This window comes from Muscardinus avellanarius, assembly GCF_963383645.1.
Source record: "Muscardinus avellanarius genome assembly, chromosome: 3".
NCBI classification, from domain to species: Eukaryota; Metazoa; Chordata; class Mammalia; order Rodentia; family Gliridae; genus Muscardinus; species Muscardinus avellanarius.
The window spans coordinates 81,953,190-81,971,033 of record NC_137788.1 but is presented as its reverse complement, the minus strand read 5'-3'; the positions used below and the strand labels follow the sequence as shown (position 1 = coordinate 81,971,033).

The following is a 17,844-nucleotide window of genomic DNA, read 5'->3' as shown; positions in this document are numbered from 1 at the left end:
CCTGTCTTTTTTTTATTATTTATTTTGAAACAGGGTTTCACTAAATTGCAGAGAGAAGAGCCTCACTAAGTAGCTGAGGCTGTCCGCAAACTGCAGTCCTCCAGTCTCAGCATCCCAAATGCTGGGATTACAAGCATGTGACACCACGCCCGGTTTGAAAACCCTTCTTTTTTTTTGGGGGGGGGAGGGTGGTACTGGGGTTCCTGGAAACCCTTCTACCTCCGGGCTACACACCCAGACCTCTTTTACATTATTTTTATTTGGAAACAGGGTCTCTTAAGCCAGCCAGGCCGACTTCGAACCTACGCGATCCTGCTGTCTCCCCCTCCCAAGCGCAGGGGTTACAAGCGTGCGCCACCACGCCCGGCTGAAAACCCTTCAATTCTGATCTTCACTCTTTTCTTTTTTCTTTTTTCTTTTTTTTTTTTTTTTTTTTAGTGTGTGTGTGGTACTGGTACCGAGATCAAACCTAGGGGCATTCTACCTCTGAGCCGCACCCTCAGGCATATTTTGTTTTAATTTTTAATTTTAAAACAGGGTCTTACTAAGTTGCTGAGGCTGGCTACAAACCTGAGATCCTCTTGTCTCAGTCTCTGAAGTACTGGGATTATAAGTGTATCCCACCACACCTGGCTGTCTTCTCTCCTTTTGGAGCAACTACAATTGCAGCATATTTACCCAAATGCTTATAGATATTATCCCAATTTACTATCATCATCTGGTTAATTTCTGTAAGTTACCAAACCAGTCTCCATGGGTAGTTAGAAGTTACTTGTAGAAATCATCAGCCTGCAGTTATCTCAAGTGTGGTCTGTCACAGGAACCCCCAAAATTTACTATATTGATGCATACTATATCAGTAAAAAGAGGAATTTTGCTTCGTCCTCATTTGGAATATTACCAAGCATAACCTAGAAGAAGGGTTCCACCCTAGAAGAAGGGTTGACTCAGGGTCCACATAGAGGCCTGGAAGCCGGGAAGCCAGGAAGCCTCTGCCAGGTCCAGGTTACTATGTCCAGGTGTTATCCTTCTATATGAAATGTCCCCCAAGGAAACCCTTCTACCTCTGGGCTACACACCCAGACCTCTTTTACATTATTTTTATTTGGAAACAGGGTATCTTTTGTGTGTGTGTGGGGGGGGGGTACTGGGGTTTCTGGAAACCCTTCTATCTCCGGCTACACTCCCAGACACATTTTATACTTTCATTTGGAAACAGGGTCTCTTAGCCAGCACGGCTGGCTTCGAACCTGCACGATCCTCCTGTCTTCGCCTCCCAAGCGTGGGGATTACAAGCGTGTGCCTCCACGCCCGGCTTCTAACAGAATTCCCAGTTAAAAATAATAAAAGAGCTTTTGAACAATAAAATTAAAATGTATACCATTGCAGACTTGTCTTTTAATGTCACAGCTAACCTTTAATACACATTTGTAAAAGGCACCATATGTTGCCAAGATAAAGAAAATAAGAAACCAACACTGAGCCACTTTCCCCAACTTCCTTCTTGTAAAGGTGTATACATTTTAAGGCAGACATTTTTCTGTGCAAAATACAATGGTTGCAAATCAACATTAGATTACACATTCACACATTCTCAGATGTTTTTCAATCCATTTGTCAGGATATTTATTTATGATAAAGCATATTAAAACAGGTTTCCCCCCTAATAAAACATAAAGGAGTAGAGAACAATTTTTAAAAATCATTTAGAGATTTCATTACACATCCCTCCAAGAAGACAAAGAGGAGTCAGTCTTTTTTCCGTGTTTCTTCTTTTAGGAAGGTCCATATCAGTTTGTTCACGATGTCAGGTTGGTCTTGCTGAAGCCAATGGCTGGCTTCTGACAAAATGGTGAGTCTGAAATAGTTTTTAACATGGATCTTTGTGACTTCAGCCATCTCAACCTCCATAAATGCATCTTTCTCTCCCCACAGTAGCAGTGTTGGAGTGGTCACCATGTGATGTTTGAGAGGCAGGCAGCTATGAAAATAAACAATGCAAATACATGGGCTTGAGATTCATTGTAAAAGTTAAAATGACTGTGTGTGTGTGTTACTAGGGATGGAACCCAGGAGCATCCTACCTTCAAGCTACACCCCCCAGCCCTATTTCGTATTCTTTTTTTTGAAACAGGGTCTTACTGAGTTGCAAAGGGCTTCACTAAGTAGCTGAGGTTGTCTGTGAACTGTGTCCTCTGGTCTCAGCCTCCCAAATGCTGGGATTACAAGTGTGCACCACCACACCCAGCAAAATAACATTATCTGCAAAATAACATTTTCCCACAATGTTCCATCAGGCCACACTGTTCCAAAGGGGCAGCAATTTGTTCTTAGAGGGGATCTTTTTATATAGAAAACATGGATATACACACAGTATTCAAACATGTATTAAACTTTCATGGAGCAGAAGGTGATTAGGAAAAATTGTGGGTTAGGGTTGTAATCCTAGTACTTGGGAGGCTGAGACAGGAGGATTGCAGGTTTGCGGCCAACCGCAGTTACTTAATTGAGATCCTGTGCAACTTAGTGAGACTTTTATTCAAAATGAAGAATAAAAATAGGGCTGGGAATGTAGCTTAGAGGTAGAATACCCCTGGGTTCCATTCCCAGGACCAAATGAAAATAAATAAATAAATAAAGTATTTTAATTGCTCTTAGATAATCTGATGTATTTTATGTGAAAATCGGAACTGAAAAATCAGAAAATATGTATGGATTGAGTTTTAATGTTACATAATATTAGATTTGTTTTGCAAAAATATCCTTTTAAAAAAGTTTTTATTGTGCATTTTCTTCTTTCTTTCTTTCTTTCTTTCTTCTTCCTGCAGTACTGGGGATGGGACTGAGAAGCATTCTACCTCCGAGCTACACCCCCAGCCCTATTTTTTATTCTTATTTTGAAACGGAATGTCACTGAGTTGCAAAGGGCCTCACTAAGTAACTGAGGCTGGTCGCAAACCACGATCCTCCAGTCTTAGCCTCCCAAATGCTGGGATTATAAGTGTGTGCCACCACGCCCAGCTGTGCATTTTTTAAAATACAGAAACATCTAAAGGATAAAAATGAAACCATATATAACTACAACATCATAAGATAATCTTTTGGATATTTATTACACGTGAGGCTGAGACCACACCATACAATAAATACAATACAATGAATATATACATTTTTTTTTTTTTTTGGTGGTACTGGGGTTCCTGGAAGCCCATCTACCTCCGGGCTACACTCCCAGACCTATTTTATATTTTTATTTGGAAACAGGTCTCTTAAGCCAGCACAGCTGGCTTTGAACCTGCGCGATCCTCCTGTCTCTGCCTCCCAAGCACAGGGATTACAAGCGTGCGCCACCACGTCCGGCAATATATACAACTTTACACAGTATTCAAAGCAAATTTCATTTTACATTATATCTCAATAATTTTTTTCATTTTATAATATTTTCAAAAATAATTGGAGCTGGGAGCTGGGTGGGGTGGCAGTTTGAGGACAGCCTCAGTACATAGTGAGACTCTTATCAACTTAATGAGACCTTGTTTCAAAATAAAAAACAAAATAGGGCTGGAGGGGTAGCTCAGAGGTAAAAATTCCCCTGGGTTTAATCCTCAATGCCACACACACACACACACACACACACACACACACAATAATTGTAAAAGAGTATTTCATGGTATGATAACCCATAAATAATTTGACGATTGTCATGTACATTTTGGTATTTCCCTTTGGCTTAAGTAAAGTTTGTAATGAGCATTTTGTGCCCAAATCTGTTGGCACTTGGGCCAGGCCCTGAAAGTAGAATTCCTGAGCTGACAAAATAAGTATTTTTAAAGCTCTTAACACTTTTTTTTAGAAAGGTGGATGGTATTGAATAGACTTCTGTTGACTAAGAATGAGAATGAATATCTAATCAGACACTTTCTAGCATAGGCAGTTTTTGTCAGGTAATCAAATCTCTTGAGCCAAGGCTAGTTGGAGTTAATAGGATGCTGCTGGAACCAGCAGAGTAACACACAGGCCCACCAAGGATTTTATGTAAGCCCTATTTTTTATTCTTTATTTTGAAACAGGGTCTCACTAAGTGGCAGAGGACCTTACTAAGTAGCTGAGGCTGGCCATGAACCTGCAATCCTTCTGTCTCAGCCTCCCAAGTAGTGGGATTATAAGCATGCACCACCACACTCAGCTTGATTTTATTTTTTTACTTGGAAACAGGGTTTCGCTAAGTTGGTGAGAGTCTCACTACTTACTGAGGCTGTCTTTGAACTTGTGATCCTCCTGTCTCAGCCTCCCAAGTACTGAGATTACAAGCATGCGCCACCACACCCAGCTTTTTTTGCAGTATTGGGGATGGAACCCAGGGGCATTCTACCTCTAAGCTACAGCCCCAGCCTGAATTTTTATTCTTTGTTTTGAAACAGGGCCTCACTGAGTTGCAAAGGGCCTCACTAAGTAGTAGCTGAGGCTGTCTGCTGGGATGATAAGCGTGCGCCACCACACCTGGCTTATATAAACCGTTTTAAATAAGAATTTTTTTCTAATAGTTATTTACAAACTTTAGCAGTGCTGATGTATGTAATAATTAAGAGAAGTTTTAAAAGACTAGATTACTTATCAAAACAAATAAGGGATTAAAAACGAGGAATTCCCAGGAAACCTAAATTTTCTTTTAGCAAAAGCATATTTTCTGATCCTGAGTTTGCAAATTGCTAATTTTCATGTGAAATATAAGTCACATGTAAAATAGTAAATTTTTTAATTTTATTTTTTGTATAGGGATCAACTCCAGGGGCATTCTACTTCTGAGCTACACTCTCAGCCCTATTTTATTTTTTATTTTTTGTGGTACTGGGGTTTCTGGAAGCCCTTCTACGTATGGGCTACACTCCCAGACCTGTTTTTTATATTTTTTAAATTTGGAAACAGGGTCTCTTAAGCCAGGTTCGAACCTGCGTGATCCTCCTGCCTCTGCCTCCCAAGCGCGAGGATTACAAGCGTGCGCCACCACTCCCGGCTTTATTTTTTATTTTAAAACAGGATCTCACTAAGTTGCTGAAGGTTTCACTAAATTGCTGAGGCTGGCTTCGAACCTGTGATTCTCCTGTCTCAGCCTACCAAATACTGGGATTACAGGCATGTACCACTACATCTAGCTGAACAGTAAATATTTTAAGAGTGGATTTTTGTATGTTGAATTGCATAACTTATTGTGAAAATGTGATAATATATTTATAATTAAAAATGATTATCCTAGTAAGCATAAGAATCACTTGGGAAATCTAATAAACTGTAAGAAATAGTAACAACTATTTCTCTATATTGTTAATCATTAGCTTACCAATACGTACTTTACTGTACCTGTTTCAAATTAGCCTGAGTTTAACATGTTTCTCCTCTAACCTCTGAATTATTAGCTGATTTACAAGTATTAAGGCAGCAATTTCAGAGGGTTATATACTCCATCATTATATTTTTATGTGGAAATATTTCATTAACCTGATTAAAAGGTAATGTAGAAAATAATAACACTCTCATACCCAACACTTAGCTTAAGAAATAAAATATCGCAGATGCAATTACATCTTTCAGCTCACATTCTCCTGATACCATTTCCTCACCTCACCCTAAGGCAGGGTTCTCAAGGTGTGGTCTTCCAGCTGACAGACTTAGCATTACCTGGGAACTTGTTAGAAATGTCAATTTCTATGCCTTGTCACTAGACCCACTGATCGAAAACTCCTGGGGTGGAGTCCGGTCCGGTGGAACAAACCCTCCAGGTGATTTTCATACACGGCAGCAGTTCAGAACCACTGTCCTAGGAGTGACGACTTGGCTGCAATTTGGTGCTGACCATCCCTATTAATGTTTTTAAACTCTTACTAAGCTGCGCATCGTGGCACATGGCTGTAATCCTGGTACTTGGGAGATGTTCCAGGCCAGTCTCAGCAACTTTGTGAGGCTCTCCGTAACTTAGTGAGATCCCTTTTCAAATTTTTTAAAAATAAAATAAGACAAGCCGGGCGTGGTGGCGCATGCTTGTAATCCCCGCACTTGGGAGGCGGAGACAGGAGGATCACACAGGTTCAAAGCCAGCCTCAGCTACTTAGTGAGGCTCTCAGAAACTTAGTGAGACCCTGTTTCCAAATAAAATATAAAATGAGTCTGGGAGTATAGCCCAGAAGTAGAAAGCCTCTGGGTTCCACCCCAGTACCACTAAATAAATAAATAAATAAATAAAATAAGACTAGAGATGTAGCTCAGAGATAGAATGGCCATGGATTCAATCCCCAGTACCACAAAAAGAAAAAAACAAAAAGCCAACAGAATCATATAGACAAATAAAAGTATTACATTAATGTTAGAATACTTCTTCCCTCTTCTCTTGGTTTCCATAAGGGGAGATTTTCCTTAAGGCCTCCCAGATCATGCCTCAGTCCTGGCCAATACATGTCTGCTGTTGGTTCAGGGTTCTGGACTGAGCGTGTCTACAAATAATACATCCTGAAGATAAGAGAATCAGTTTCCTTCTCCTTCCCTCTACTAGATTAGTAGAAGGCAGTAACCCAGGGCATGGGGGCAGTTTCTCTGCAAATTCCCCCAGTGGGGAGTTAGCAAGAACATTGTGGTTCTCATACCAAGATGCAGACTTGAATCCAGCGGTTATCAGTAACCAAGGTGATGTTTGGGTTTTCATCTGTGACTCATGTGATTTCTCAACTAGTTCAGAAACTGGGCCAAAAAAGACTGAGGCATGATTCGTCATATCTCCCCAGATACCTTATAACAGTATATGCATTTTATTTGTTTTTTTGTATATGAGCTACAACCGCAGCCCTATTTTATTTTTTATTTTAAGACAGAATCTAAGTTGATGAGGGACCTTACCAACTTGCTGAAGTGAGCCTCAAACCTACAATTTCCTGTCTCAACCTCCCAAGTACTGGGACTCCAGGTGTGTGCCCCCACACCCAGATGCATATACCTTTATATTAATAATATAAACATTTATATAGTCTTATACTATATCCATCCACAATTTTTGTGCCTTAAAATTCTAATATATATATATATATATATATATATATATATATAGTTATGATATATGTTGTTCTACTTCATTTTCACTTCTATCACATGACTGTACCACATTGATCCATTCTCCTGTCAATGGACACTTAAAACTTCCCATTATTTTGGTAATTCAAATAATACTGAGCTCATTCTTATACATGTCCACTTGTGCACATGTGCAAGAGTTTCCTTACAGTATGTTCCCAGAAACAAAGGATGTGCACATCCTCACTCTTAATACTGTGAAGTTGATTTCCTTCCTTCCTTCCCTCTTTCCTCTCCTTTCTCCTCCTCCTCCTCCTCCTCCTCCTCCTCCTCCTCCTCCTCCTCCTCCTCCTCCTCCTTCTCCTCCTCCTTTCTCCCTCTTCCTCCTCCTTCATCTCCTTCTTCCCTCCCTCCCTCCCTCTGTACTGGGGATTGAATCAAGAAGCATTCTACCACTGAGCTATACCCCAGCCCTTTTTATTTTTTATTTTGAGGCAGGATATGGCTAAGTTGCCCCGCTAGCCTCAAACTTGTGACCCTCGGCCTCTTGAGTCATTAGAATTAGAGGTATGGCCCAGCTGTCAAGTTTTGGAACAAACTGAATGTTCCACAAGAGGCATCTAAAATTCCTTTTTAGGGGGTCGGAGATGCTGCTCATGGTAGACTGTTCGCCTAGCATGTGTAAGGTCCTTTGCTTTACATCAATGACAACACTTGTTCTCAAATGCTTACATCTTTTCCAATCAAACATATGTGAAATACTTGCATTTCCTGATGTGTTAGAGGCTGTACTACAAAACTTCTTCCCTTCCACTACAGTGTTAGAAAGTCCAGTTTTCATTCAGACAATAGCCCACTCTGCCCTCCCTTTCCTCTTTCCACCTTCCACTGGCTGGAATGTAGATGTGTTGGGAAGCCACCGTGGACCACGAAGTCAAGGGCGCCACCCGAGGGATGACGCGGCCAGACAGAGTGCCTAGGCCTCAGATCAAGGAGCGACACCACAGCTTGGATGGCTTCCTGGGGCACAGCCATCAAACCAGCCTGGACCTTCACTTGTGGGGGAGATAAATTTCTACCTTGTGTATGCCCCCGTCAATTTCTATCTCTATTACAAGCAGTAAAGCCTATGCTTCACATCTAGCCACCGGTAAAGTCAAGCATCTCCATGTGTTTATGGACCATTAGATTCCTTCCTCTTCTGTGAATGGCCTTTTCACATCCTTTACTTTTTTTTCTTTGGATTGGGGTTTTCTCTCTCTCTCTCTCTTTCTTTTTTACTGGAGATTGAATCCAAGAGCATTCTACCTCCAAACTACACCCCCAACCCTTTTTATTTTTTATGTTGAAACAGGGTTAAGTTGCTGTAATTTTGAATGTTAGACCATCCTTGTTGTTATGGTTTAGGTTTAGAGTCCCCTCCCCAAAAGCTCATGTGTTAAGCAATGTAGCCAGGTTCAGAGGCAAGGCATGGCTGGTAGGTAAGTCCCTGGGGGTGTGGCCTTGAGGATTTTATCTGCCCTTCACCCCCTCCTCTCTCCTTCCTTTTTCTCTGCAGGACAACACACTATCCTCTGAATCCTGCCCCTAGGTTCCTGCCTGGGAGCCTACTGGTTAAATAAAGAAACCTCTATAACTCTTTTTTTTTTTTTTTGCGTTACTAGGGGTGGAACCCAGTGGCATTCTACCTCCAAGCTATACCTACCTTCAGCCCTATTTTTTTTATTCTTTATTTTGAAACAAGGTCTCACTGAGTTTCAAATGGCTTCACTAAGTAGCTGAGGCTGTCTGTGAACCCAGATCCTCCTGTCTCAGCCTCCCAAATGCTGGGATTACAAGCGTGAGCCACTAAGTCCAGCTCCATGACTTTAAACTGTGTGCTAAATAACCTTTTTCTTCTCTAACTTGTGCTTGTCAGGTTTTTTTTCCCACAGCGGCAAAAATGTGGACTAAAACACTTGGCTTAAATTGTAAGCACACTGGATTTAGTTTGATAAATTTGTTCTTGTTTTTTCCTTTTTTTTTTTTTTTTTAATGGGGTCTTACTGTGTTACCAAGCTGGTTTCAAACTCATGCGATCTTTCTGCCTCAGTCTCCCAAGTGGCTGGAACCACAAGTGGGTGCCATCCAAGGCTGGCCTTCAAGTTTTATAATATTTTATTTTTAGTTTGTGGATCTATGTTTATAACTTCAATTGACTTATAATTTTCTTGTCTTATACAGTCCCTACTTTTTGGGGGAGGTATTAAATTTATATTAGCCTCATATAATGAGCTGAAGGATGTCTTCTTTCCACAATGCCTAACAGAGTCTATTTAAAAGTGAGATATTTTTCTGTGGGAGAATTTATCTGTAAAACTATCTTGGCCTATATGTTTGATGTATATTTATGTGTATGTGTGTGTTTTTGTATATATTCTTTAAATTAATACTTTAGGTGTTTAAATATATATAGGTCTATTCAGATTGTTTAATCTTCATGAATTAGTTTTGGATAAGTTATGTTTTTCATAGAAACTGCCCATTTTGGGTCTGGGAATGTCTCTAGGTGGTAGACCATATGCTTAGCATGTATGAGGCCCTGGGTCTTTCCTCAGCACCACAAAATAAAAAACAAAGCAAAAGAAAACTGCCCATTTGGTAAAAACTAAAATTTGTTAACTTAAAATTATATATTTCAGCCGGGCGTGGTGGTACACGCTTGTAATCCCCGCGCTTGGGAGGTGGAGACAAGAGGATTTTGCAGGTTCGAAGCCAGACATGCTGGCTTAAGAGACCCTGTTTCCAAATTAAAAGTATAAAAATAGGTCTCGAAGTGTAGCCTGAAGGTAGAAGGGTTTCCAGGAACCCCAGTACCACCAAAAAAATTATACATTTCAATGTTATATTTGTTTACTTTCTGCTTTCTCTGTGCTTTGTGTTTTCTCCTTAACCAACCTTTGTCAAAGTTTATATATCTAGTTCGGCATGGTAATGCATGCCTGTAATTCCAGTACTTGGGAGGCTGAGACAGGAGGATCGCAGGTTAAAGTCCAGACTCGGCAACTTAGTAAGGCCCTCTGCAACTTAGAGAGACTCTGTTTTAAAATAAAAAATAAAATAGAGCTGGGGGTATAACTCAGAGAGAGAATACTATGGGTTCAATTGCCAGTACCAAAATAAAAGTTTACCTATTTTAATAATCTTTTCAAAGAATCTGATTTTGTTTTGTTTATTCTCCTTATAATTTATTTTTGTTTACATGCCATTCTTTTTATAAATTTCTTAAATTGGACTCATAGCTCACTAGTTCTCAATCTCCTTTTCTATATAACCACAAAGAGCTACATATCTCTTCCTAAGTATTGTTTTAATTATATTTAACATGTTTTGATATTATAATATTTTCCCAAGTTTTCACTAATTTCCATTATGAGTTTTTGTGACCCACGTGTTATTTAGTAGTTGTAACGTGATTTATATATTTTTTGTTTCTCTCCACAGTTCCTGCCACTGCCTTTGTGATTTCCTAAGTGACTAGAATGATCCTCAGGCATTTGAAGCCTCAGAAGCAGAGTCAGAAAGTAAGGTCTCAGTGTAACCTTCCCCGGCCTACCTTTCATCTGCTCCTTTTGCTCCTCGAGCCAGGGCATAGAAAGTAGAATTTCTCTTTCTTAAAGTGGGTCAGAGAAACTAAAAATATACTCTAGTCTTCCCCTACCTTTCTGGCCACAGAGGAATTCTCTGATATAAGACCCCTGTTTCAGAAGGGGTCCTGCCCTGTGCCCATGAGTAATGCTACACTGAGAGGCCAAGAAGCTGCATAGGCAGCTGCATAGGCAGGCCTTGCTGGGTTTCTGCATTCGGTCTAGAACCATTAGATTATACTCACTTTTGTCCAGTCTCTCCCTCCCTCCCTCTCCTCCTCCCTCCCTCCCTTCCTTCCATTCTTTCTTTCTTTCATACTGGGGATTGAGCTCAGGGGCATTTTACTTCAGAGCTAGACTCCCAGCACTATTTTATTTTGAAACAGAGTCTCACTAAATTGCTTAGATTGGCCTGGAAGCTGTAATCCTCCTGTTTTAGCCTCCCAAGTGGATTACAGAGGTGAGCTACTGTGCCCAACTTTCCAATGTGTGTGTGTGTGTGTGTGTGTGTGTGTGTGTGTGTGTGTGTGTGTTTTATTGGGGATTTTTTTTTTTTTTTTTTGGTGGTGGTACTGGGGGTGGAACCCAGAGGCTTGTACCTCTGGGCTATACTCCCAGACCTTTTTTTATATTTTATTTGGAAACAGGGTCTCACTAAGTTGCTGAGAGCCTCACTATGTAGCTGAGGCTGGCTTCGAACCCGTGCAATCCTCCTGTCTCAGCCTCCCAAGCGCTGGGATTTAACCCAGGAGCTTTCTAACTCTGAGCTACCAATACAGCCTTTTGTTTTGTTTTGTTTTGTTTGTTTTAAAACAGGGACTTGCTAGGTTGCTGAGAGTCTCATTAGTAGTTGCCAAGGCTTTCTTCAAACTTGCAATCTTCCTATCTCAGCCTCCCAAGTACTGATATTATAGCAGTGCACCACTGTGCCTGGCTTCTAAGTGTGTGTGCGTGTGTGTGTGCGTGTGTGTGCGTGTGCGTGTGTGTGTGTGCACGAGCGCGCGTGTGTTACTAGGGATTGAACCCAGGGACATGTTGTCTCTCAGCTACACCCCCAGTCCTATTTTTTTTTTTTTTAAATAGAATCTCACTAAGTTGCAAAGGGCCTCACTAAGTTGCAGAGGCTGGCTTTGAACCTGTGATCCTTCTGTCTCAGCCTCCCAAGAACTGGTGTTACAGTCATGTACCGCTGTGCCTAGCTCTAATCACATTTTGGCATTGTTCATGCTTCAGTCACATCTATGCAATGAAGTAAAAGAAAAACCAGAGAAGATGGGATTGGGTTCAGCTTCTGGGCAGCTGAACACGTGGAGGTTCACAGCATGGCGAACATGCTCTTGTCAAACTCTCTTCCATGTGCTCCCTGCTCCACGGGGACAGAAGCTCCTGCACTGGGGACCCTTCCAGACTTTGTCTTATGGACCTTGCCATCTGATTGTTTATTTTTATCCTTTAAGATATCCTTTATAGTCAGGCGTGGTGGCACACATGGTAACTCCAGTACTTGGGAGGCTGAGACAGGAGGATTGCAGTTTGCGGACAGCCTCAGCTATTTAGTGAGGCCCTCCGCAACTTAGTGAGACCCTGTTTCAAAATAAAGAATAAAAAATAGAACTGGGTGTGTAATTCAGAGGTATGGCCCTGGGTTTGAACCCCAGTTACACAAAAATATGTATTTATATTTATGTAAATATATATTTATATGTCATATAAATTTTTACATAATATATATGTATATACTATATTATAGAAATATAAATAGATTTATTTATTAATATGAACATGCTTCTATAATGAATATTATATTTATATAATAAACATTATATACTATATATTTATGTAACAAATATTATAAATAATAAATGTAAATATAAATATAAACGTATATTTATATAGATATATCTCCCTTATAAATGTCCTTCATAATGAGTAAATGTAAACATTGTTTCCCTGCATTTATGTGCTGCTTTTGCAAATTAATGTAGCCAGAAGAGGGGTATGGGAACCCTAGTTTGTAGCTGGCCAGTCAGAAATTCTGGAGGTCTGGACTTGTGGCTGAGTCTTCAGCAGGGACACTCTTGGGGAATGAATCCTTAGACTATGATATCTGATGCTATTTCCACATAGATAGTGTCAAAACTAAATTAAATTAGAAGATGCCCAGCTGGCATCCCCTTTAGAATTGCTTGCTTCCTGGTGGGGAGAGATCCTACCTTCTGGGGTAGTAGAAGTCTTCTGTGTTGATTGTGGTATGAGAGCAGAGAAAACACAGGTAATTTGTTTTTCCTAGATATTGTGAGAGTGTTTTTCAAATTTTTGAATATGTAGGGTTTTCTAAAATGTTGCCATTTTAAATTTCTAGTTGTATTGTGTTCAGAGAAGATAATCTATATGACATAGATTATTTAGTATTGGTTAAGAGTTTCTTTGTAGTCCAGTGTATAATCAATCTTTGTAAATATTCCTTATAAGTTTGAAAATAATGTATCTTTTATAATTACTGGGTGGAAAGTTCTAGAATTATTTGTCAAATCAAATCTGCCCAAAAAGTCAACTGAAGATGGATCAAAGGCCTGGAAATTAGACCAGACACTTTTCAGTTACTAGAAGTAAGCATAGGACTAACTGTCCAACATATAGGCACCAGTAGAGACTTTCTCAGTAAGGCCACCACAGCTCAGGAAAAAAACCCCAAGAATCAATAAATGGTATGGCAGCAGATTAAAAGGCTTCTTCGCAGCAAAGGAAACCATCAAGATTGTGAGACTCTGTTTCAAAATAAAGGAATAAAATATACCACACAAAAAAATAAAGGAATAAAATAGGGCTCGGGGGTGTAGTTTGAAGGTAGAATGTCCGGGGGTGTAGCTCAGAAGTAGAATGCTCCTGGGTTCGACCCTCAGCAACACAAACAAACAAACAAAAATAACTTAATAAAAAAATGGGCAAGATGGGTGTGGTGGTACATTCTTGTAACCCCAGTACTTGGGAGACTGAGATAGGAGGATCTGGATTCTCAGACAGTCTGCAACTTAGTGAGACACTGTTTCAAAATAAAGAGTAATTAAAAAAAATAGGGCTGGGATGTAGCTTAGAGGTAGAATGCCCTTTGGTTCAATCCCCAGTACCACACACACAAAGGGCAATTAAATTGAATAGATACTTCTCAAAAGAAGAACTACAAATGCCAAAAAACATCAAAAAATGTTCGACATCATTAGCAGTCAGGGAAATGCAAACCAAAGGTACACCAAGAGCTGGGCGTGGTGGTGCACACCTCTAATCCTAGTACTTGGGAGGCTGACACAGGAGGATGGTAGGTTTGCAGCCGGCTTCAACACTTAGTGAGCCCCTTCACAACTCCTTCATAACTTAGTAAAACCCTGCTGTTTCAAAATAAAATAGGGCTGGGATGTAGCTAGCAGGTAGAATGTCTCTGGTTTCAATCCCCACTACTACCAATAAAATAAAATAAAATAAAAGAGTGATAAAAAGAAAAAAGTACACCGAGATTTCATCTAACTCCAGTAAGAATGACAATCATGAAAAATACAAAAATCTAAACAGTATTAAATGTTGGCAAGGATGTGGGGAAATAGGAGCTCTTTTGCACTGTTGGGATTATAAATTAGTATAACTACTTTGGAGATCAATATAGAAGTTTCTCAAAAGACAGGAATGGAACCACCATATGACCCAGCTGCACCACTCCTTACTATCTTTTAAAAAGAATTAAATCTCAGAGTAGTTTTGATTTGCATCTCTCTGATTGCCAATGATGTTGAACATTTTTTCATGCATTTGTTGGCCATTTGAATTTCTTCTTTTGTGAAGTGTCTATTTAGTTCACTTGCCCATTTTGTTATTAGATGCTTTGTTTTCTTAGTGTTGAGTTTCTTGAGTTCTCTGTATATTCTAGATATTAGTCCTCTATTGGAGGTGTAGGTGGCAAAAATCTTCTCCCATTCTTTTGGCTCTCGGTTGAGGTTCTTGAGGACATTATGCTAAGTGAGATTAGTCAGTCACAAAAAATAAGAAATCAGATGCTTTCCCTAATATGTGAAAGCTAAGGAGAAATGGGTCATAGGAGGAACTCTAGATGAAAAAGGAAATCCTATAGAGAAGCAAACAAGACAACCTAAAGGAGGGGATGGGAGGGGGGAAGAAGGAAAATCTCTAAAACACACAATGTACTTGAACATGGCGAAGTCAACCACTAAGCCAAGCAAGGGAAGGGGGAACGGGGAGGGAATGGGTGGGAATTGGGTAGGGGTTAAATCGGTGATGTGTACATGTATGTCCACACAAGTTTTTTACCTCAATATGATATATGAATATAATGCACCAATAAAAAATAAAAATAAAAAAGAATTAAAATTAGAACACTACAGTGATACATGCATACCCATGTTTATAGCAGCATAATTTATAATAGCTAAATTATTGAACCAACCTGGGTGTCTAGAAACAAATGAATGAATAAAGAAAATGTGGTATGCACACACAATGAAATTTTACTCATTTACAAAGAGGAGCAATATTATGTCATTTGCAAGAAAATGGATGGAACTAGAGAATGCTATGCTAAGTGAGATCAGCCAGTTTCAAGGGTGTTATGTTTTCTCATATGTGAAGCTAGAGAGAAAATAAAAAAACAAAAGGAGCTTTAGATGAAGAAACCAATAGAATAGTGGAAGGGAAGAGACAAAGGAGGTGGGGAGGGGAAAAGCCTACTGAGGAAGGAGACCATTCAAACACGGCTATGTCCATGTACGAAGGTGCCAGCCTCACTAAGTTGCATGGGGCGGAGCAGGGCAGGGAGCCGGTGGGATGTGACAGGAAAACACCAAGTGCTGTGTGCAGGTGTGTTTGTACCACTCCAGACATCACTATCATGTATCCTTACAACGCACCAATAAAAGTAGAGAGCTGTTCAAATTTCTATCTTTATAAATTACTTTTCTGCCGGGCGTGGTGGTGCAGGCTTGTAATCCCCGCGCTTGGGAGGCTGAGACAGGAGGATCGCACGGGTTCGAAGCCAGCCTCAGCTACTTAGTGAGGCTCTCAGCAACTTAGTGAGACACTGTTTCCAAATAAAATATAAAATAGGTCTGGGAGTATATCTTGGAGGGAGAAAGCCTCTGGGTTCCACCCCCAGTACCACACACACAATAAATAAATAAATAAATAAATAAATAAATAAATAAAAATAAATAAATTGCTTTTCTGCCTGGTTGATCAGTTTCTGAGAGAAGGTGGTGTTCATTCTGGTTCCTTGATTTCAAAGTTTGGAGAGTCCTTAGATGATACTGTGGAGTGAAGCTATGGTCCTCGGGGGCTTGAGGGGATCAGTGATGGCCATTTTCATGCCCGAGTACCATTTTAAACTGTGTGCTTTGCTTTGCTTACTCTATATGAAGAATGGCTCCCTCTCTCTAATTAGCAGGATTCTACTGCTTCCCCTAGGGAAAGCAGGGCCTCCTAATAAACAGTAGTTGGCAAAAGAAGTTCAGAAAGATGAGACTATTTTCCCTCTTACAGCTTCTTAAAACTGACTGCTCTGTATTTCACAGCTTTGACAAGTGAAAACGATGTGAGCATTTTAAAAACTATCATTCTTGCCTTCTGTCCAAATTTGAGACTTTCATGAACATGTGTCTTTTATTTGTTTTTTACAACACTTATTATTGTTGCAAGTCAGGAAAAAAGGTTTGGATTTACTTTCTCCTTCATTCATATAACCTCATGACTCCTCTTGGATTCCACATTCAAAAGGTTTGAGGAATTTTGTTTTCATTGGACTAATGCCTGCGTTAACTTTTTTCTGTCTTCTCCTTCTCCCTTTTTTTTTTTTTTTTTTTTTTTTTTTTTGTGGTATCAGGGGTAGAACCCAGAGGCTTTCTACCTCCAGGCTACACTCCCAGACGTATTTTATACTTTATTTGGAAACAGGGTCTCACTAAGTTGCTGAGAGCCTCACTAAGTAGCTGAGGCTGGCTTCGAACCTGTGCGATCCTCCTGTCTCAGCCTCCCAAGCGCTGGAATTACAAGTGTGTGCTACCACGCCTGGCTTCTGCCCTCCTCTTTAGACTCTTTTGTGTCTTTATGCTTTAATTGTGACTGCATAAAATATAGCCAGAATTTTTAAAAACCTAATCTATTTTCTTTAAACAAAAGAGATCAATACATTGGTGTTGATTATGTTCATTGCCACACCGGAATTGTTTTGTTATCTTGTTTTGTGCTTTTTATTTACTCCTGCCTACTTTTAAGGTGATAGTTGTCTTATCCCTCTTTACTAGTTTTAAAGTATCCAATATATTCTATTTCTAAGAGAGAGAGAGATAGAAGAAGAAAAAGAAGAAGGAGGAGGAGGAGAAGAAGAAAAAGAAAAAGAAAAAGAGGCAGATGAAAAGAGAGAAGAGTGTCTGTGTGTATTAGCATTCATGTATAAAGTGTGTAAAGAATTCTAATTCTAGCCTCCATGTCAAATACAACCTGTTTCCAGGCATGGTGGCACATGCCTGTAATCCTAGCACTTGGGAGGTTGAGACAGGAGAATTGCAGGCTCAAGGATAGCCGCAGCTTTGTAGCAAGGCTACAAAGTGAGAGACCCTGTTTCAGAAACAAAAACAAAAAATAAAATAAAAAGAAGACTAGGAGTATAGCTTGGAGGTGGATTGCCTTTGGGCTCAATCCCCAGTACCACAAAAAATAACCAATTAATTAATTAATTTAATACAACTTGGTTTTCTTACACTTTTACTTCCTTATCTCAGTCATATTCTGAGTATTTTTCAGATATAACTTCTAATTCATAACTCTCTTTAGCCTGTGTGATCTGGTATTTAACTTACATATGAAATTTAAGAATTCCATTATCAGCTGGGCGTGGTGGCGCACACTTGTAATCACAGCCCTTGGGAGGCTGAGACAGGAGGATCGCACAGGTTCGAAGCCAGCCTCAGCTACTTAGTGAGGCTCTCAGCCACTCAGTGAGACCCTGTTTCCAAATAAAATATAAAATAGGTCTGGGAGTATAACCCAGAGGTAGAAACACCCCTGCGTTCCACCCCCAGTATCACACACACACACACACACACACACACACACACACACAAAAGAATTCCATTATCATACTTTTCATTTTCTAGTTCTTTCA

At 39.9% G+C, this 17,844-nt stretch overlaps 1 protein-coding gene across 1 annotated transcript in view; it reads right to left on the bottom strand.

Annotated features, from left to right (window-relative positions):
• Positions 1–1,749: 1,749 nt before the first annotated feature.
• The window catches only part of EPHX4 (epoxide hydrolase 4), a gene marked incomplete at both ends in the record, with an annotated part of 45,038 nt that continues 28,943 nt past the window's right edge, over positions 1,750–17,844 (bottom strand). The window contains one exon of the mRNA XM_080691018.1: positions 1,750–1,981. Coding sequence (XP_080547144.1) covers positions 1,750–1,981 — 232 coding nt within the window. The remainder of the gene's footprint in view (positions 1,982–17,844) is intronic.